Source organism: Pseudochaenichthys georgianus, chromosome 5, assembly GCF_902827115.2.
Source record: "Pseudochaenichthys georgianus chromosome 5, fPseGeo1.2, whole genome shotgun sequence".
NCBI classification, from domain to species: Eukaryota; Metazoa; Chordata; class Actinopteri; order Perciformes; family Channichthyidae; genus Pseudochaenichthys; species Pseudochaenichthys georgianus.
In genome coordinates, this window is record NC_047507.1 from 23,117,723 (window position 1) to 23,140,200 (window position 22,478).

The 22,478-nt window shown below is 39.6% G+C and overlaps 1 protein-coding gene across 1 annotated transcript; it reads right to left on the minus strand.

The window, feature by feature from the left end:
• Positions 1-289: 289 nt before the first annotated feature.
• LOC117446741 (SPRY domain-containing protein 3-like) lies at positions 290-21,524 on the minus strand. Its single transcript, XM_034083113.1, has 11 exons — positions 21,430-21,524; positions 19,145-19,291; positions 18,908-18,983; positions 9,104-9,228; positions 8,733-8,865; positions 8,423-8,611; positions 5,612-5,761; positions 3,650-3,707; positions 2,910-3,029; positions 2,675-2,814; positions 290-2,476 (listed from the first exon to the last, which is right to left on the minus strand). Exons 2-11 carry the CDS (start codon positions 19,270-19,272, stop codon positions 2,342-2,344), a joined length of 1,254 nt encoding a protein of 417 aa, XP_033939004.1. The 5' UTR covers positions 19,273-19,291; positions 21,430-21,524; the 3' UTR covers positions 290-2,341.
• Between the last annotated feature and the right edge of the window lie 954 nt (positions 21,525-22,478).

Genomic DNA, 22,478 nt, shown 5'->3' on the forward strand with positions numbered 1-22,478 from the left:
TTGTAACAGCTTTAAGCCTTAATAATGCCATTGATATTCCACTATGAACAGCTTTAGGGTCATCACTTCTTAAAAAACCTAAATAGCTCTATTAAAGACAATAATTGCTGTGATAATTTAACTCCGGTCCGACCGTGCAGTTCAGGGAAGAAAGATTCATCATACATAAATCATTTAGCGATTCAAATATCCGTTCTGCATTTTAAAAGACATCTAAGATGATCTCATTAGCATTTTAGGTCAGTAAATGTCATTTATATTAAACTTGATGCAAAAGAAAAGGCCAAAGCAGGGTGTGAATATTGTTTTATTTTAAATGATTTTTGGCAGTTTACCCGATTGCTTTGAGGGAAAAGAGACAAGGAAGACCATAAAAGTCAAGAAGAAATGAAAAAACATTACAGGATTTACACAAGGGCTGGACTGAGAAAGACTGATAATAAACTTCATTCATGATTCATTAAATAAAATATAAAGTGGGGCTAAACATTAAACGTGAGTTGATGCATCCAACAGCAGCAGACGCCCATCATTAGCTCCCATGATAAGATGACCACTAACACAAATGTGGACGATGACAATAACAAGTGAATAACAAACACAGAACACCCCTCTACAGTACGGCTGATATAATGATGTGCAGAGCGTTCCCTCGGCACACACTTAGCAGCAGTTGAGCATCACATGAGCAACAGCCTTTAAATTGTCTTGCTGACCAGGAAGATACTTCATGGATGCAATCTTTCCTTATTTATGCAACATGCATCCGATAATGTGACATTTCCAGCACTCGTATGGAATATTAAACAAGGCACTTTGCTCATTAGGTCAAGCCTTTAAAAGCAGTCAGGCTTTTAGGCCTAAAGAAGTACTACATGTGTTTATTATAACCATGATATACAGCTAGTTTTAACAGCCTGTGATATTTGCATGAATAACTTCCAATTGCATCACAGAAAGCAAAGTAGGTGTGCAAAATGGTGTCGCAAAAATAAAACAATAGGAACATTTAGCATTTACTTGGAGTTGGGGAGGGGATCACAAATTCTCCTTTAACAGTCTTCAATGTCAAAAAGATAAGATTTATGAGGGAAATGGGCACAGTTGTTAAAAGAAATACAGGCTTGTGACAATCAATGGTTGACTTGAACATACAGCAACATCACAAAAATAACCAGGAAAGACAAGGTATGTGAATTTGGATTTTCAAATATACCTGAGAGCAGCACATATTACAGTATGGCTTCATTTACAACATTCAAATCTCTTGAAATACCATGTTTAGTCGTGAGAGAGTTTAATAGTCTGAGACAACTTAGTTTCTATTTCCCCTTAAACCCTAACGATGAGGTTCCATTGTATCCATCATTACTATGTTAACTTAGATATAGAGATCAGTTTTATTCTTGGTTTGTCGGGAGTTTAAGGTAAACCGCGAGATAAACGGGAACAAATGAATTTTGGTTTCTTTTTTGCATCTTTTAGACACGCATGTTTCTCCGAAAGACTTTGGAGTGATTATGTCCAGCATAGGATTTGGATTACATTACATCCTGTACACTTTGGTTAACATCATATATTAAAAGAGGACAAAAGCAAGTCATGATATTAAAACAATCCTAATTTAGAATTCAGCTTTTCAAACTGCTTCCCCCAACAGGACAATTAAACTGTTTTGGATTTAGCTTCAGCAACATGTTTGGAAATGTAATCATCCCATTATTCCTATTGCAGGTTTGCACTAAACATGGCGTAATGAGTCCATGTCAGAATATGAACTCACACGTGTAAAGCAGCGGATTTAAGTAAAGGCACTGTTCATTCAGTGCACTACTTCTTTCGTTTGGAAGACTATGTGAGCATGTCTCCCTCCCACCACTGAGTGTCAGTAACACACCGTTGATAGGAGGTGCAGCAGACCTCCGGTGATGAGCAGTGTGTCTCAGCCTGCTGTCACATATCTATTGCTGATAAGATGGTTCACTTGTTGGCTGGCATTTGCTCTGATTGGATTTTAACATTCATTCTGGTGTGACCCTTTCTTTGGCATTCTATGAACTTTACTCATAGTGATGAGAAAAGTTTTCCCTATGCAAACCACTGGATTTTCTGAAAAACATGAATTATAAAAGCACTTTAAGGCACGCATGTAAAATTAACATACATTATGTTGATCATTCTTACAGCATGAGCCACAGTCACGTCTACACTGGACTCTTCAAGTCACATCTTGGAGCATTTTGATGTGGAGGTATTATTCAGTATCTGATCTCCAAAAATGTACCAGAGCTCAATTATTCGTCCATGCTCTGATTTCTCCGCAGTTTTTTCTCCTCTCTACTCAGCCACTGAGGGGGTGCAGGTCCACTTTGACCTTCTCCCCAGTGCTCATCATGCCTATGGTGGGGTACAAGCCCCCCACAGGTAAGGCCACGTCCCTCCGGCCCACCACCTTTCCATTTCTGGTGAAGAACACCTGTTAAACACAAGGGGATAATATGAATATTTGTACACTTAATTTTTAAATGTATACAGTATTCTTATACTTTTTTCCTGACTGTGTATTATGTATACACCAAAGCACATTCCTTGCATGTGTAAACCTACTTGGCTTTTAACCTGGTTCTGAAGGATTTAAGAGTCTTGTTTTATAGTCTTCTTGAAATAATCTTACCGTGACCTTCCTCCCCTCCAAATCTTCTCCCTCCTCCTCCTCCTCCTCCTCCTCCTCTTCTTCTTCATTGTTTGCATACAGATCATTCTGAACTTCACTGGGTTTTGGAATAACGTCAAAGTCCCAATCATCTACGTCATCTGAGAGAACCCAGACAGAGAAATAGAAAGAAAGCTTATAAGAGGTCGTACATGCTGAGGCACAGTGCTTTTGGAAACATTATGAAGACTTTCACCTCCAGCGTCCAGGCTGTAGTCGCGTGGAAACATGATCCCACAGCCCATGATATCCCCTTCAAAGCAGCGCGGGCCAAACGCGTCCCCGACCCCGCTGCCCTGGAACAACTTTCCATCATCTGCGAAGAACAACAGGGGCGTCGATCAGTGCTTTGTGTCACATGCGTGTGGGCGTGATACACTCAAGACACAAGACAACATCTGCCTCGGCTAACAACATCTTTCTGTTGGGTGGAGCAGTGTAAACTAATATCCGTCCATTTGTTTTCCGAGCCACTGGTCGTGCTCAGACAACTACAGACAGACAAACTCATTCCCACTCAGCCCTGCAGGCATTTGAAAGTTTCCAGTTCGTCTGACCTGCTGTGGGATGAAACCAGAGCAACAAGGCGAAACCCGGGGAAGAACAAACATTCAGTTGGAGCAATTACACTCACAAGTTCATTGGGAACTCTTTTCTGAAATACACTTTTTTGGCTGGTGGAAGACAGCTTTTACATATTCAATTATAACTGGCATGGCAACCAATAAATAATACATATGCAGCTTATATTATTGCCAGAAACATGAGACAAGTTGGTGCTCTTAGTGATTGCTAACCGGTAATGTGTACAGTACGAAACATAAGAAAGGATATGTAACACTTACACTGACCACAATGACAGTTTAATACGGTTTTAATTTGAATGCAGAACCATCACATTGACGGATCGACATGCACCATCACGACGGCACTGACCTGCATGATAGGCTATAGACCCTCTGCTCCAGCCTGGATGTCTGTTTTTGGGGTAGTCCTGTGAGACAAAGGAGAAAGCGACATCTTAAGATCGATAAGCACACCCTCAAGTTTCTTTCCCTCTCTATATTTTTGTATTGAATTGGGGAGACAGACTCAAACTTCAAAACAAGATTTTGCTTCATGAATAACAAACATTGTTTGTAGCTTTTGGCATCCAGAAAACGTCAGTGTTTAGACTGAGGTGTCAGGAGGTTAGGAACCCAGGTGCAGAGAGACTGTGCTGTGAGGTTAGCTGATAGCTCACTCAATTGGGAATATAATATGTCAATATAATGTCTTTAGGTAATAAATATTTTTGATTGGGATATCTCAACAAAGGTGTTTTTGATTATTATCTTGAGGAGTTTTACCTAATTATATTGACATATTGGACAAGCTGCAGACATTTTTTTCATCTATTGGTTTCCTTATTAATCACTGCCATAACACAGTTCATTGTGTTGGCTACCAAAGTGATTTGTAACTGAAAATTGCTCAGAGGCCCAGGCAGCTAAATAAAACATCAATAACTGTGAGTCTGTGTTTACGGTACAGAATCCATGCAGAACGTTGAGAAGTCTGCTCACTGCACTTGTTTATTCCCAGTAAGTGGAGATGGAGAACATCATTTCCATTTAAGACCCCTAACCTAATCCTGTCCAGACAACTATTTGCTTCTTCAAATAGAGCTAGACACTTTGTATCTAGCTTTGGGAAAGTGTCATTTACAGAGGGTTTGATGGACAAACTAAATCATCTGCGGCAACTTTCAGGGAGGGATTCTTGAATTGGATTTCCTGTAATAAAACAGATGACACCTTACAGTGAGAAGTAACCATATAAGCCCTTGAGAGAGGTGCATTGATATGATGATAAGCACAGCAACAGGTGAGATAAAGCATGAGAAGACAAGACTGAAGCAAAACCATAGAATTAAATAGATAAGGTACGTAGAAGAAAATAAGCCTTTCGCCTGGAGCAACAGAAGAGAAAAGGAATGCACTGACAACAAATGCTTCTTCATCCACTATAAGCAACCGTTGAGCAAATTGAAAACGTGAAGCATGTGTTACCACCATGGTTACCACGAGCCAGAGAGACACCTTTGTTTTGATTTCTGCAGCGAGAGGTAATGCTTCCCATCAGCAGACTGGTGCATCTTGCATGGGTTGACGGAGGGGCGGGGGGGGCGGGATACAGAACGTAACCTCAGGAATGACCCTTTGAAGGATTTACAATGCTCCTCCAAAACCGCAGACACGTTGAGAAATACACTTCCTGGGAAACAATCAGCGAAATGACAAAGCTCCATTCTCCACCGAGTGTGACCCGAGGGAGCTGCGTGCACGGACGACTGGCGAGGAGTCGGAGGAAGCTTCATGTCCTTCAAGTCTTCTCTCAGTCCTAATTTACTTACAAAATACGGATCAGTGCTTGCGGTTATCTTTTATGATTTAATATCACCTCGTTAATTAGGATTAAACCTTTAATTGCTTAGCCTGAGGAACTCCTGCATACTTTGAATTCCTTTTTATTCTTTTCTAAAGCTGGAACAAAGCGAGCTAAGATCAGATATTCTCCTCGCATCTTTTCAATAACCTCTCATGAACCTGACTGCAGTGTTGTAGTCGACATGGTAGATTAGCATGTAAATGGAACAACCTGTTTTCTATGGAAGACCAGAAGCAGGGGTAAAATGAGACAATATTTATTCAGTTGTTAGCTTTTCCTCTTTCGGTCATCGATCACTCAGACTGGAAACAGTGAGAGCAGGGGTGCACATGAGGAAACGCGATGACGCGGTGAGAGGGGGGGGAGAGACGTTTTCTTTACCGACAGAAAACCAGCAGAGTGTGGGGAAAAAGTGATATGGTGTGTCATTGATAAAGACATGTGTGATGAGTAGAGTGAGGCCGTTACCCTGCGTGCCAGCCCCAGGGCGATGTAGCACTTCTCTCCAGGGTCTGTGATCTCCAGCTCGTAGTAGTGGAAGCGCGTGTTGAGGGGCCGCCGGGCCTGAGCCAAGCCCACGTCCACGATGCTCTTCCCCTTACCCACGTACTCCAGCAGCTGTGGAAACAACACATACAGTAACCTGCTCGGCACAGAACATCTGATCTGGAGACAGATCATCTTCTTGTGAGAGGATCAAGACCAAAAGAGCTGAAGCAAAAAAAAAGGCCATAACAATGACAGCAAATCAAATCTATTGTTCCTGATTGCGCTTCTTAATGTGTAAATACACTCTCTTGCCAAATTGGTTGTCACTGCATACAATATGTCTTAGCCACAATTACTATGAAAGATGACCAAATGTCAGTGTTGTGTACTCATGACTATATTCGTCTTAGAAAACTTAAAATTAAAAACATTGACTCTTAAAGCACATCCTTGCTGAATCCAATACACTTAGTTCTACAGAATAATTTAGTCTAGTATGAACGTATGTTGGTGGCTAATGAAAGAGATAAATATCTAACATAAATGCATCAATAAGATTATTTTATGACAATGTTGTTTGTCTGTGTTACTGTACTTGTGTGACTGTTACATCATTTTTGAACAAATGGGTGATTTGTAATAATTGTCTGTATAAGTATAATGCGATTTGATTTGTTTCACATAAAGCACCGTATCATATGTGTCACTTGTGGCCTCAATAGCTGCTGTTCGCAAAAGTCACAGAGGCTTGCTTTAAGCAGTGCATCTGTCCCACATAGAGAGCAGAAGTCTTGCTCCATTTAACCTCACAATCATCTGGGTCTTCTTACTATTTACATAAATAAGCGTAAACACTGCCTAACTATTGTCAAGCAGGATGTTACACCAACTGTATACTTAGGCATGTCAATACAACTGGAGGAAGAATGTATTCAATTATTATAATGACTCCTGAGTTCGGCCCAGTCACTAGCTAGTGTTAGCTTGTCTGATGTGCACTGCTGCCTTCCTCTCATGCTGATGGAGACATTAGCTACATAAGATGAAAGAACGTGTTTTATTACTCAATTATCCTGTTGCATGCAATACTTCCTGTCCTCAAAGAAAAAGGGGTCAGGATTTGGATTAGTCATCACTGACTGCTCCAAACTGTTTGTGTAAGGAAAGCCAAGAAGATAACATTACTGTTTACTACAAGCAGCAGAGGATAACATCAACAGCAGGAAAACTGGGTCCATTTCCAGAGTGACCTTCTCAAATGTCATCAGAGCAGTAGCTGAACACAAGGGAACGCAATACAACTGGCTGAAGATAACAAGCTAGGAAACATATCTGAGAGTCGAGGGCCAACATCTAATTACTACCATGGTTATCGATTAACAAAGTTAAACTCACTCCGCTATCATTAAGAAGCAGCAGGCTCCTTGGAAAGAGGACATTCAGATTGCTTGTGTCCTCTTAATCTCTTTCTGGCAGTCAGCACAGCCTCGTGAGGTACACAGGCGCTCCAGTGCATATGCAAGTAGATGAAGAACCCCAGAAACAGAGATTGTTTGATAATAGAAACACATCAAACTGTAATCCAAAAACGTAAACGTCACAATTAAAACATCAAAGCAAACAGCTCTGACCCTCAGGAGCTATTCCACAGAAAAGCACCAATCCGTCTTTATTAATAACCCTTTTCATTTGTGTCCTGACAGCTTTCCTGTGTAATTGATGCGCTGCAGGGGAGCTCAGCCCTGCATTCATACAGGACAGGGCCACATTGGTACTAATAAAGGATCATTAAATGTGCGGGTGGCATAAAGGTACTGCCTGAAGGCTAGTGAGCCGCGAGCCCCTGCCATCCTATTCAGGTTTTGTGCGTAATATGTCCTGAGTCCGACACAAACACTGCAGGCCTGCCGTCACAGGGAGAGTGGAGTCCCCCGCAGAGAGACAGGGAGGGTGGAGTCCCCCGCAGAGAGACAGGGAGGGTGGAGTCCCCCGCAGAGAGACAGGGAGGGTGGAGTCCCCCGCAGAGAGACAGGGAGAAACAAACAGAGAATTCCGTATCTGCTGTTCCTCTTATCAGGTATCTAGCAAAAGATAATAATTACGTCTATTTCTATATTGATTATCTGAGACTTAAGGGTTTGTCATCTACATGTAGGTGTTTGCACTTTGCCTTATTGATCGTAAATATGGACAATCCTTTTTAGTGTTATTTAAATAAACCAACCATTTTGAATAGAGTCAAGTGAATAGACAGCGTTGGACTTGGTACATCTGTGTGTCTCGGGTCCTGGACATGATGGCCAGAGAAACACTTACCTCTCCAAAAGCAACGTTGCACTTACCACTGCACACATTTATTTTATTCGTTTATTTACATGTTTTTGCATCATTCATACTTATAAAACATGTCATTAGCACTACCCCGCTTGCACTGACTGAACCATAAACACTGTTTCATTATTGTTACTGTACATAAAAAGTAACTGTACATGTCTTTTATACTGTTTTACTGTTTTACATTACGCCTACTATTACATTCTCTAACTCCACTTATCCTATGTTGGTACATATTTAAAGATTTAAATGTATGAAATCTGTATATTGCCATTTATAACATCACTCATGTTGTAGTGCTTACATATTTCAGTAATGAATACATTAGTAAATGCACTTCTGGCAAGAAGATATGTGCTTTAATTGGCCTGTTCCTGTGCTCGTATGTCACTGAGTGGCAGACCTGCTCACAGTAGAAATGATAAAAATGATGTCAATTTTCTCAGCAACACTTACCGTGCCGGTCACCTTGACGTCATGGAGACGGCTCCAGTCCTCTTCATGACTATCCACAATCATCTGTCCATCATCCTCCTCCACCCCCCACTCAGCGTTCAGGTCCAGCAGAACTTCTTCCCCCAAAGAGTGCATCCCCACGGCGGGGTAAAAAGCCTCAGGAGAGGCTGGGATCTCCACACTGCCGACCTAGGCACACACAGGCACAAACAGTTTTAGCTCTGAACTCTGAATACATTAATATATAAATGTGTAATGGCTGAATACATTCTGTATGAGGGGAATCATTCCAGGGTGAAGTAGCACTTACCTCTTTGCCATTCTTTGTAAAAAACACAGTGAGCTGTCCATCATCAGAGTCCAGAGATACGCCACAGCCGATTCTGTCTCCTCTGCAGCATTTTGGACCAAACTGCTGTCCTACAGTGTTGCCATTGTACAATCTGCGGAAAGACAAGAAGGGAAGGCTCAAGAGTTTCAGATGTTGCCAATGTAGAGACTAGAAAACCAGAAATATGTATTTAATATTTCATCAGATGCAGTGATACAATGTTTTTTAAATATTGCAATAGTCAGATGTATCAACATTTCCCTACTCCTAATAAAAATGACCAGCCATTATATTGTTTCCTAGAATAAAGTCCACCTGTATATTAAGAACAAATGTGTAATATCACATACTTGCCGTCATCAGCATGAAAGGCCACAGAGTGGGGGAGCCAGCCCGGCTGATGGTCCAGCTTGTAGAGCTGAGGCACCAAGCCCACCGCGATCATTCCCCTCACTCCTGTGTCGACGATGGTCACCTGAACACACCACAGGTTGAATTATCTCAGAGAAACTGCAGTTAAAAATCACACTTCCCGAGGTGGTTTGATTCTTGTTAGGGACTCCAAAAAAACAGATTATCTTGAGGATGCGCCAATTTACCTTCTCAATGATGTGAGGGGTCATACACATTGTTCTTACACATATTAGGACGTCAATCATGAATTCAAAAGCAGCTCTTTTTACATCCAAAACAACAGGTCATGAACTACTGGTTACACATAATGTGTGGGAGGCTGTTTCTATTGTGCATAAACAGAGCAAACCTTGTTAAGCCAGAAGAAAAGGACTGAGGAGGAGTATGAAGGGAGGGTGGAGGACGCAGATTAATTTCTTTCTTTTTTTATCAAGGCAAGGCAAGGCAAGGCAAGTTTATTTATATAGCACCTTTCAGCACCAGGCAATTCAAGGTGCTTTACAAAAATGAAAGACATTCAGATAAAGGCATTTAGAAACAGTAAAAGATAATAAAAGAAACATTAAAAGAAAAACAAAAAATGAAAGACATTAAGAAAATGGCATTTAAAATCAGTCATTAAAAAGAAAAGCTAATAAAATAAACATTAAAAGATAAAAGTTACAGTGCAGTCTAAGATATGAATAGTTCAATTATTTCGGTTCTTGATTTTTTATTTATTCACAGAACCTCCCTTTGGAAATCCGAACATTTCCGTCCCGATTGTTAATTTAGACTGATTGTTTTCACCATGTTATGCTCGCATGACATCCACAATCGGACCCTCAGGAGGGTGTACTAGCCCCCTACTCGGCTTTGCGTTCCATAACAAAGTCTTTAAGTGTTACCTGAACACCCCGTGTTACCAAAACACTATTTTTCACCCGTCGGTGCTGTGATACTTGTTCCTCAGTACAAATCACCTAAAAACTGATCGTAAACCCTGGCTACGATGGATATCCCAAATATCCTACTTTCGAGCAGTCCCTCTCATAAATGTCATGGAGAAATTAATTCAATTTAAATTTAAAACATTAAAAGAAAAAATACATGGATAAAAGTTACAGTGCAGTCTAAGATATGAATAGTTCAATTAAAAGCAGCGACAAAAAGAAAAGTCTTTAGTCTGGATTTAAAAGTAGTCAGAGTTGCAGCGGACCTGCAGGTTTCTGGGAGTTTGTTCCAGATGTTTGGAGCATAATAACTGAACGCTGCTTTTCCATGTTTAGTTCTGACTCTGGGGACAGAAAGCTGACCAGTCCCTGAAGACCTGAGAGATCTGGATGGTTCATCATTTAGCAGGAGGTCAGAAATGTATTTTGGGCCTAAACCATTCAGTGCTTTATAAACCAGCAGCAGTATTTTGAAATCTATTCTTTGACACACAGGAAGCCAGTGTAAAGACTTCAGAACAGGAGTGATGTGGTCCACTTTCTTAGTGTCAGTGAGGACTCGAGCAGCGGCGTTCTGAATCAGCTGCAGCTTCCTAATAGATTTTTTAGTGAGACCTGTGAAGACACCATTGCAGTAGTCGAGTCTACTGAAGATAAAAGCATGGACAAGTTTTTCCAAATCCTGCTGTGACATTAGTCTTTTAATCCTAGATATGCTCTTTAGGTGATAATAGGCTGATTTAGTAACTGTTTTAATGTGACTGTTGAAACTCAGGTCAGAGTCCATAGAGGCTTCTCAATACTCAAATTTCCCCTCCTCGACTCCTCGACTCCTCGGTCCTCCGGTAGTGACCCGGAAATGAATTTCAGCGCGCCATTTTGAAGGACGTCTAATTTCTCTAAATGCACACCGAGGACCGAGGATCGAGCGTCGAGGAGGCTCTCTGGAGGAGCTATAACCGAGGATACACTGATGGTTCCTCCACGGCTCCTCCGCGGATGCATTTCCCGGGAACGGTGGAGGCGTGACGCACGGCCGGACTTATCTCAGCCAATGACAGCTCTGCATGCAACCCCTGGATATTATTTTAGAAACTGCTTTCATCGCGACGCGATGTTTACAGAGAGAACAGCTGTGAGGCCCGTGCAGAAAGCAGAGCAGTGTGTAGAATGTATATCACTCAGTATAACAGGCCTACTCTCTTTATTTGCTTTAGTTTAGTAGATATCTACAAACAAAGAGTCGATATTTTTCTAAAACCATTTAGTGCTTCCCATAATAAAATACACAACGGCTGTAGCCTAATTATGCTTTAGGAGCTGTAGGTGTGAGTGGTACAGTGTGTAGGTGTGTGTGGTACAGTGTGTGCGTAGATGCGGCGGACAGACGGGTCTCAGTTGGTTTGGTGTCCTCTGCTTACTTTTAATACTTGCAAATACAACTTTTGGCCCGTAATTTCAATTCCCCATTTCAGCGACCAGAGAGAGGGGGGGGGATATATCCAGTCTCTGATTGTGTTACGTTATTATGAGAGTGCTCTCATACTTTAAATTGCATATATTTATATAAATATATTTGTGTGTGTGTGTCCGCATCTGTAGCCTGGTATTGTCTCATTATACCGCACTCTCAATGAATTCAAAGCAAATATGTGGGGGAACAATGTTCAGCTGATCCAGCAGAGATTATAAAATATGACAAAACACTCGACAGATGATGCAGCTGTTGCCACGTAATAATGAACGGACGTCGCTTTAATATGACCGCTCAGAGGAGAGGAGTTCTCATTTCTTTAAACGTCTGCTGCTTCCCCTCCTCTCTCCTCGGTTCCCCTCCTCGGTCCTCCGCTCGCATCTCCTGTGGGCGGGACTAAGTCTCGAGGAGGGGAGTCGAGGAGGGGACATTTAAGAATTGAGAAGCCTCTCGTGACTACACCTAGATTTCTGGCTTTATATGTTGTTTTGAACATTGCAGACTGAAGCTCAGCGCTCACTTTTATACGTTCTGACTTTGCTCCAAAAACCATTGCCTCAGTTTTATCTTTGTTTAATTGGAGAAAGTTCTGACACATCCATATCAGACATCTTCTTTCTTTGTATTTCTTTTGTTGGAAGTGGTCATTCAGCCAATGAAATACAAATTTAGAAACATGCACAAAACGTGTATCTTTTGTTCACAAATAAACAGATAAAGTCATCCTGTTTATTAAGCTAATACGGCATTTGATTGTAAAAAACAAGACTAAGAGCTGAATCTTGATCACTGAGCTAAATGCTAATTCTAGCAGGCTCTTAATGAAAGGGCTACGCTGCTGGTATAATGATGAATAAGCAAATATACGCTTTCTAACACACTTAAGTACAGGTAAGGCTGATGGGAGACAAATATATTTGTGATGCCGGTGCTGCTACTGGTGTCGGGTGTTCCCCAAAGCCAGAAGAAATTATTCTCTGCAGACCAATGGTGTGCATTTAAAATAGAATTATTAGAATCTTTGACTCAAGTTTACTTATCAATACTAAACCAAAATTAAATTATACCTCCTTTGAAAGCCTCGTTTTTAGTCTTACGCATCCGACCTGGAAAACTTTGCAGCCAATCTTATTTGTTACAGTGTATCGTGCACCAGGTCCTTATTCAGAATTCTTATCAGAATTCTCTGAGTTTTTATCAACTTTGGTTCTTAAAACAGACAAAGTAATTATCGTAGGTGACTTTAATATTCATGTTGACGATGATAAAAATAGCCTTACTGTTGCATTTAACTCTATATTAGATTCTGTTGGTTTCTGTCAGAGTGTAAATAAACCAACCCACTGCTATAATCACACTCTCGACCTTGTTCTGACTTATGGTATTGAAATTGAGCAACTATTAGTCGAACCGCATAATCCTGCTTTATCCGACCATTTCTTAGTAACTTTTGAAGTACTATTACGAGACTACAAAGCATTAGTCAAAAGCTCCTGCAGCAGAAACCTATCTGTTAGTGCTATAGCCACATTTAAGGAAGAGATTCCACCAATACTTAACTCGATAGCATGTCTGCATGTAGGGGAGGAAACGTATACAAAATGTACACCACCCCAAATTGATCATGTTGTTGATAGTGCTATAGATGCGCTGTGAATAAAATTAGACTCTGTTGTTCCTTTGAAAAAGAAGAAAATAAAACATAGATTAGCTCCATGGCATAATGCCGAAACCCGCAAAATAAAGCAAAAGTCTAGACAACTTGAAAGGATATGGCGTTCCACTAAACTTGAAGCATCTCGTTTAATTTGGCATATTACTCTCAATGAATATAAGAAAGCACTGCGTAAAGCGAGAGCAGCCTACTACTCTTCATTAATAGATGAGAATAAGAATAATGCAAGATTTCTTTTCAGCACTGTAGCCAGGCTGACAGAGAGCCACAGCTCCATTGAGCCTTCTATTCCCATAGCACTCAGTAGTAATGATTGTATGTGCTTTTTTAACGATAACATTGTTACTCTTAGAAACAAAATTAATGACCTCTTGCCTTCGACCAGTATAGTGTTATCAACAGCTCCCGGAAACGTAAGTTCTAATATTACACTAGATAGTAAACTAGAATGCTTTTCAGCCATTAACCTTGAACAATTACATTCAATGATTCTCTCTTCTAAACCATCAACGTGCATGTTAGACCCAATTCCAACTAAGCTGTTGAAGGACGTTTTTCCATTAATTAGCACTTCTTTATTAAATATTATGAATATGTCTTTATTATCAGGCTATGTTCCACAATCATTCAAAGTAGCAGTGATAAAACCGCTTCTTAAAAAGCACAACCTCGATCCAGAGGTTTTAGCCAACTATAGACCTATTTCTAATCTTCCGTTCCTCTCAAAGATTCTTGAGAAAGCGGTCGCAAACCAGCTGTGTGATTACTTAAAAAACAATGATTTATTTGAAGATTTTCAGTCTGGCTTTAGAACACATCATAGCACAGAGACAGCTCTGGTTAAAGTCACAAATGATATTCTAATAGCCTCAGACAAGGGACTTGTCTCTATTCTTGTTTTGCTCGATCTCAGTGCTGCATTTGATACTATCGACCATGATATCCTATTGCAAAGACTAGAGCACTTAGTTGGCATACAGGGAACTGCTTTAGGCTGGTTTAGGTCCTATCTATCTGAACGCTCTCAGTTTGTACGTGTTAACGATGAATCTTCCACGCAAACCAAAGTTAGCCATGGAGTGCCACAGGGCTCAGTGCTCGGACCTATTTTGTTCACATTATATATGCTTCCGTTAGGCAATATTATAAGGAATCATTCTGTAAACTTTCATTGTTATGCGGATGATACTCAACTATATTTATCAATCAAGCCTGATGAAATTAATCATCTAAATAAAATTCAAGACTGCCTTAAGGACTTAAAAACGTGGATTACCTTAAACTTTTTGATGTTAAACACGACCAAAACTGAAGTTATTGTACTTGGCCCGAAGAATCTACGAAACAAATTATCTAAAGATATACTAACTATGGATGGCATTAATTTGGCCTCCAGTGAGACTGTAAGGAATCTTGGTGTTATATTTGATCAGGATTTATCCTTTAACGCCCACATAAAATCAATTTCAAGGACCGCCTACTTCCATCTACGTAACATTGCAAAAATCAGGCATATCTTGCCTCAAAGCGATGCAGAGAAACTAGTCCATGCATTTGTTACTTCTAGGCTGGATTATTGTAACTCTTTATTATCAGGGAGTACCAAGAAGTCAGTCAAGTCGCTTCAGCTGATTCAAAAATGCTGCAGCTCGTGTACTAACCAGAGTTAGGAAAAGGGACCACATTACTCCTGTTCTGGCTGCCTTACACTGGCTCCCTATAGAACACAGGATAGAATTTAAAATTCTTCTTCTTGCCTACAAAGCCCTTAATGGGCAAGCGCCATCTTACCTTAAATAACTCATTATACCCTACTGTCCTACTAGGGCATTGCGTTCCAAGAATGCAGGTTGTTGGTTGTTCCTAGAATCTCTAAAAGTACAATGGGAGCCAGAGCCTTTTCTTATCAAGCTCCACATTTGTGGAATCAGCTTCCAGTTTGTGTTCGGGCGGCAGACACCCTATCCATTTTTAAGAGTGCGCTTAAGACCTTCCTTTTTGATAAAGCTTATAGTTAGGGCTGATTAGATTCAGCCCCTAGTTTTGCTGATATAGGCTTAGTTTGTCGGGGGACATCTTACTTCTTCCTTCTCTCTGTCTGTACCTGTGTACTCTCACGTTCCGATTAACCCAGCTTCCCCAAATGTCTTTCTTTTTGGTGTCTATATACGCTGGGATCCGGAGTCATGGATGATCCTGCGGTCCTGTGTCCTGGATCGCGAGCGCTGGATCTTGAGTCGTGGCTGTGGTCCTGGATGGATATCCTCGTGGATTCATCTTCCTATCATACACACATGCATTTCCAAACATTTGGACTACCTATGTTGCAAATGTATTATCTTTTCAATTTACACACGGCATCTATTGCACGTCTGTCCGTCCTGGGAGAGGGATCCCTCCTCTGTTGCTCTCCCTGAGGTTTCTCCCATTTTTCCCTTTAAACTGGGTTTTCTTTGGAAGTTTTTCCTTGTACGGTGTGAGGGTCTAAGGACAGAGGGTGTCGTATTGTCATACTGATATTCTGTACACACTGTGAAGACCACTGAGACATATGTAACATTTGTGATATTGGGCTATATAAATAAACATTGATTGATTGATTGATTGATTGATTGATTGATTGATTGATTGATTGATTGATTGATTGAATTACAATCCATCTCATAGTTGTTGAGACATCTCAGTTAAAGTGGTGAACTGACTACCTCCTAGTTGTATACACATTATGGTAGGAGGCAACTTAAGGGTTACAAAATGTCCACTTGACTGCTTCGAGTATATATGCTAGAAATGCTTTCGGTTTCTGCTCCTTCAGGCTTGTTACACCCCGAGACAACTTGCTGTTGAGTTAGCATGACTTCTCTTTTTATATCATGTCATTTCCAAGTCAACTTAAAATGATATGGCCTCTCAAAAACTGCATGTTTGTTCAAAGTGAAAACCCTGAAGTAAAGAGCTGGCCTTAAGCATTGTTATCTCTGATCTACCAGCAACTTCTTAACTATGATTTATTAGCTTCTATATCCATTTACGCAGAAAGCTTTTCCCTCCTCCTACGTGACTCCCACAAAGTGAGTCACAATGATGTAGAATATGCAAGAATAAAGGCTGAGTGGGCTAGTTAGTGCTTCACTACACGTCAGACCGGGGCAGGATGTGTTTGTGTGTTAGGCAAGTTTCAACATGGTTTATCCTGAGAAACAGTCACTGTGCTGGGCTGTTTTTGAACTACAGTGTCTAGACTATCAACATTCGCAAAAAAACACAGCACAGGATTTGTAAAGAGCTGCATATTATTTTGGCTTTGTGAAACCAGTTTGTCAGGGTCCCACGTATAGGATGAAGGCGGTACACCCAGCAAGTCAACTACCATCACTGACTTATATATACAAATATATGTATGAAGCAGCTGTGAATGTAGTGTTAGTTCAGTACTGACACTTCATACTGGCTGAGGCTGCTTACAAATAACAATCTGCCCCCAGGTGACTAAGACTTGTTGATAGCATTCAGCACAATATCATGCATGCAGCCATTAAGTCAATATTTTCATATTGAAACAAGTCAGCTATAAACAGAGGCTTACAGGTCAAAGATGTTTAAACTTACATTATCTTCCACTGAACAAAAATATAAATGCAACACTTTTGTTTTTGCTCCCATTTTTCATGAGATGAACTCAAAGATCTAAAACATTTTCTATATACACAAAATAACCATTTCTAGGGTTAGGGTAATGTTGTGAATCGAGTGGCCCATGGTGGTGGTGGGGTTATGGTATGGGCAGGCGTATGTTATGGACGACAAACACATGCCACTCGATTCACAACATTACCCTAACCCTAACACCAGATACTGACTGGTTTTCGGACCCCCCCAGACCCCCCAATAAAGCAAAACTGCACGTTTCAGAGTGGCCTTTTATTGTGGCCAGCCTAAGGCACACCTGTGCAATAATCATGCTGTCTAATCAGCATCTTGATATGCCACACCTGTGAGGTGGGATGGATTATCTCGGCAAAGGAGAAGTGCTCACTATCACAGATTTTTTCAGATTTGTGAACAATATTTGAGAGAAATGGTTATTTTGTGTATATAGAAAATGTTTTAGATCTTTGAGTTCATCTCATGAAAAATGGGAGCAAAAACAAAAGTGTTGCATTTATATTTTTGTTCAGTGTAATTAGCTACAGCTAGAAAGATCTGCCAGCATCAGCTGTACTGTTTATTCCGCCTTCAGAATCGATTGTTTCGGACTAGAGACATGACGGATGTTTTTGTCTGCCTCCGTCTGAATTCAAGGAATGGTCTTTTAAAACATGTACATAGAGTTTCAAGTTCAAAATATGCCCTTATGATCATTGTGAATGAGATATGACTTGCGATATTTGTTTTTAAGCGACCCAACGGAAGTTTATTGAAAAATGCGGCCATATCTCCGGCTAGGAAGGTCGCTTCAACATGCTCCCGTCTCTAGAACCCCCCGCAGCCCGAGCTACGAGTGAAAGAACTAAACTTACATGAAACTTCCGTTGGGTTGCTTTAAAGTCAAGCTTCAGTTTAAGATTAACCCTGTGATAGATGTAAAACATGTGATGGAGCATTACTAACCTGACTCAGAAACCATCTAGGAAAGCTCCATTGGAAGCCATTTGGAAAAGTATTTCAAAAGCACTTGGCAGGTGATTGGATCAATCTGTCTATCACCTTCTATCATGGGCCACTTCTGATTGGTTAACAATGGCTGGTACATGTGGAGCACAGCACTTCTGATTGGTGTGGATGACTGACACACAAGAAGAACAAAAATAAATAAATAAATCGCAGGCTTTGTATCATTTCAAATCGCGATTTCGATTTAAAATTGATTTTTCGTTCAGCCCTAGTAGGTGAAGAGCTTGAAGGCAAATAAGTGTGTAGGGCTTAAAACACCCTCTGTATGAAGTGAAACTATGTTACTGAACTTACAGCAGAAAACAGAGCATGAAATGTGGCTGATGAATCAATGTACTGAATATCTGGATGACTAAAACTCTTTCTGCTTGGTCTCCTCTTTGATCTAAACATATATTGTTGTCTCTTCACAGTCACAAAGGTTTTACAATTAAAATGATGTGATTAAAAGACGTGCACATTGTGAGTTGACTGAACAGTGTGTCATTAAAGTATTTCAAGAAGTGATGTTCAGGATGCACAGCTTAATGCTCCTGACTTTGGGGTAAATGGTTTTGGCACACATTTCACTCCTGGTGTGAGTGTAGAAAGAGCTTTCAAGTGTTTCCAATATGAATAACTTTGTTTCTCATGAACAATGCTGTTCCAAGGAATTATTGAGAATTATTTTACGGTAAGGCTCATTAAGATGAAAGAAAGCAATTTGCTGCCAGCTCTCCTGTTATCAACACAACACATGGGCTGTGTCCTAAAACTATTGTAAAAAATGTATGCTGCATAAATATGTATCTTCTTCACTGCTGTGACAGTATCTGTACAACAATGTTGAATGCACTTTTTAGTCCCAGGAAATGAAATGCTGACAGTTTCTAACACACTGCAATGTTTTTACCAACAAAATTACATTTATTTTTGTTTTGAAATCTATTTGAGCTAAACCCAACATCATGTGGAAGAGCTAAAGTCATGTAATGTGAAGCCTTACTTCAAAATAGCGATTTCTTCTGGACAATGGCCTGGCCGCCACAAAACAGCCAACTTCATCTGAATTCCCATGATACCTACGAAGAAAAAAATAAAATATAACAAAAATCTTAACTTGCAAAATGCAAACAAAGTGTGATGCTGATTCAGCAAACAAAGGAAAAGCTCTGGCATAAAATATGGAACTAAAACACAAACATATTCTGTGTCTCACACACTTGGTACTCATCACTGTTACCTGAGTATGTCTCCGTCTCTCAGCATCCTTTTGAGTCGCTCCCGGTAACGCACTGCTCGCACATCACGAATTTCTCGAATTCGCCTCCTCCAGTTCAGAAAGCGATAATGAAGGTTTATGTCGTCCATGTCTGAAAATCATTACAAACTGGCACACAGAAAAACGAATCAAAAGCGGTTTTACTGATTTAGAGAACATTATTACAAAAGCAACTCGAGTAAGATTAGTGTTTTTCATTGTTGAAAAATCTGCACTGAAAAAACTGAAACTTTGACTTTAATTAAATGTACTATGCCAACAAATTAGGGCTGCTCAATTAAACGTATTTTAATTGCAATTACGATTTTGGCTTGCAACGATTATGAAAACAACATAATTGAAATAAAACGATTATTCTTTTTTTTTTTTTGGTTTTCCAGTTTAATTATACTTAAAGTTCAGGGTAATCAACTGTTAAAAACATACTGTTAAATTTTTCTTTCAATAAATGGATGTTTTCAAAGTAAATGGATAATCGTTTTTAATAATCGTGATATCAATTATTGACCCAAATAATCGAGATTATGATTTTTGCCATAATCGAGCAGCCCTACAACAGATGTCACATAACTGTATTTGGTTGGTTGAAACCAATACAATTAAGTTGAAGCTATTTGAACTTTAGATAATTGCTATATATATGATATTATTCAATTTTTTCTGTGTGTTGATTATTTGATTAGATAGTAGTTAGTAGTCTATAAAATGTCCGAAAATTATGAAAAGAGTAAATGTATAATGGAATTAGTTGGCTAATAATTTTATAATCGACAATTTGCCTTTTTTATCTTTGCAGCTCTAAACATTAGATATTTGCATAAAAAAAAGTTAAGCAGGCAATTTGTGCCTCAAGTTTTTTTTGTGACGCAAACAAATCACCTACGTTTGTTCAGTGAATTGTTATAGCCACAGAAGCTTGTCGGGAACAGGGATAGCTTTAAAACAAACAGCACAGGTCCTCCTTAAAACCAAAGCAAACCCCTTAACCACAACATGATTATCACTGTTGCCTGACAACGTTGGTCCTCAGGCCAAACCTTGCCTGCGACGAGTTGATGTGTTTGTGTTTTTCCATTTCCATTTAATCCCACATTCCAGAGACAAGCAAAGGCCTGGACAGTGATTGTACACTGCCAACAGGCACGAACGGGAATCTCTTGTTTGTATTAGCCCTATGATGGTCAGGTGTCTCCCTTAGGTGTCTTCCACCCCATATGAACTCCAACTGACTCAAGTATAGACTGGCTCCCAGCACTTTGGTAGCCGGGTGGTTAAAGCCATATAACCGTAAAGTCTTCTACTCTCTACACCCATTTCTACTTTGTCATCCGTCAAATAAATGCAATAAAGCCTAAAATGTATCTTTCAAAAAAGGATGAAGGATAAACTGGCTTATCTGCTAATGCTTGAGTAAAAGCAAAACTATGACTCCGTGTTTCTGGTCCTTTTCTCTCAGAAAAACAGCAAACCTGTTTCCCAACACTTGATAATGTAGGACTGCAAGCAGAGATTAGATTCATTTAATACCTAATCCTTTAAGAATTAAATTAATCCAACTATTAGTTTCACAATGTATCATCATTTAGTCAATAAAGGCCTACAAAATGAATAGACCATCCCTTTAAACAAGAAAAAAAGGATATAATACATTTGAAGATAATTGTTCTGTCCATCAACTAATCACTTTACCCATCAGCTCAACGCTGGAGCATTTATTATGGTATGCTTTGTTTGACATTTTTTTTAAAATTATTATTTAAATGGAAAATATGTTTTCGCTGGTTATTCATAGACTGTATATTATATTATGACGGTAGTATGGTAGGAGACTGTATATGGTAGTATTATAAAGACTGACGTAAGTAGTCAAGTAGTTTCGTTGCTTGAAAAAAATGTCGGTTCCTTGAAATAATGGCCTTCATCTTTTCAAAACAAGTTCACAGCCATAACAAAATATTTATAATATAGTTTAGGATCCAACTGATCATATGTTTTTGTAAAATAAACTAATATGCTAGCGATCACCTTATATTTTTATTTGTAACGTGTAAACTTCTCCGATGTTTCGTTTTACGAGACGACCCTAAAGGCAGCATTGTATTTCCTAAACTACAGACAGGACTTGGTTGGCCGGCTAGCTGCTTTCAGCGGTACGACGTTAAGGCTAATAAGGTACTGTAAACAGGACTATATCTCAGGTTAAACACAAGGTATTCACACCCGCTTTGTTTCATGTTGTTCCTTACTGTTTTATAACTTGTAATGCGTCGTCCTTCGGGTTTTCTTCCAATTTTAAGAAGGTGAAGTCTGTCACTTTATGTCCAACCTGCGCCGTCGGAAGTCCCGCCCTCTCAACCAATCACATCACAGCATACACACAGTGTGTAGACCTTAACCTGTGAACTGCCGTGTGTTTTTGTAGTCTTTCAAAAGGTTGTACAGATTGTGTTTAACATGATTTACACGAACATTACACATACAACTTGAAAGAAAAAACGTACTAAAAAGAGGCACCACATTGTTTTCTTTTCCTATAGGTATCCCACTGTTTTTTTAAAACAAATAACAATGTATCTGTTTGTCTCTATACGGAGTATTTACAGTCACATTTAATGAAGAATTGTATACTTTTAGAAAGGCAAGAATCACAGAGTAGCCAAAGTTGTTATCTTTAGTTAAAATAACGAGGATTGAAAATATTCGTTATATATCGTTAAACATTTCCACATATCCCTTTTGACGTGTGAAAGAAAGGGATTGTTTGCTACTTTGCTAAAAGTGATGCAATGTGGCAATTTTATTAGATTTTTTTCCTTCAATTGTTTGTTGTGATAATGATATTAATCATAAAATTGGCTAATACATGTTCACATTTTTTTATTAAGAAGCTGCTACAAAAGCTTCATAAAAATTTGGATTGTGTTCTTTTTGCCAAAAAATCCACAATACCTTATCAAATTAATGAAAATCAATGAATTCATAAACCCATGCCTAATACATCCAAACACAGTAAGGGACAGAGAGAGAAAATGTGTTGTTTCACAGTGTTATTATATTTTCACATCAAGTAGTCTAACGTGTGCTTTAAGTGACATTTATGACAAGTTCTGCGATTGTGTCTTCTAATTAATCTGTTTGTGACTCAGAAGAATTTGCAGGGTGGGACTTTTTGCTCATGGCCATTAATGCCTTAGTCATCCAGCGTTGAGTGGCACTCCTTCAGCCTCTCCGTGTGTCGGCCCTTTTCTCTGAATCTGTAGCCCTGCAGTCACAGACTGTCAACACGCTGTTTGTT

What these genes read in the sequence shown, in the direction of transcription:
- LOC117446741 (XM_034083113.1), bottom strand. Translation starts at nt 19,272, where the DNA reads ATGGACGACATAAACCTTCATTATCGCTTTCTGAACTGGAGGAGGCGA. An exon ending in ACGTCAAGGTGACCGGCACG is followed by an intron (nt 5,762 to 8,422) that starts GTAAGTGTTGCT and finishes TTGTTTCCACAG; the next exon opens with CTGCTGGAGTACGTGGGTAA. An exon ending in GTCTATAGCCTATCATGCAG is followed by an intron (nt 3,030 to 3,649) that starts GTCAGTGCCGTC and finishes TGTTCTTCGCAG; the next exon opens with ATGATGGAAAGTTGTTCCAG.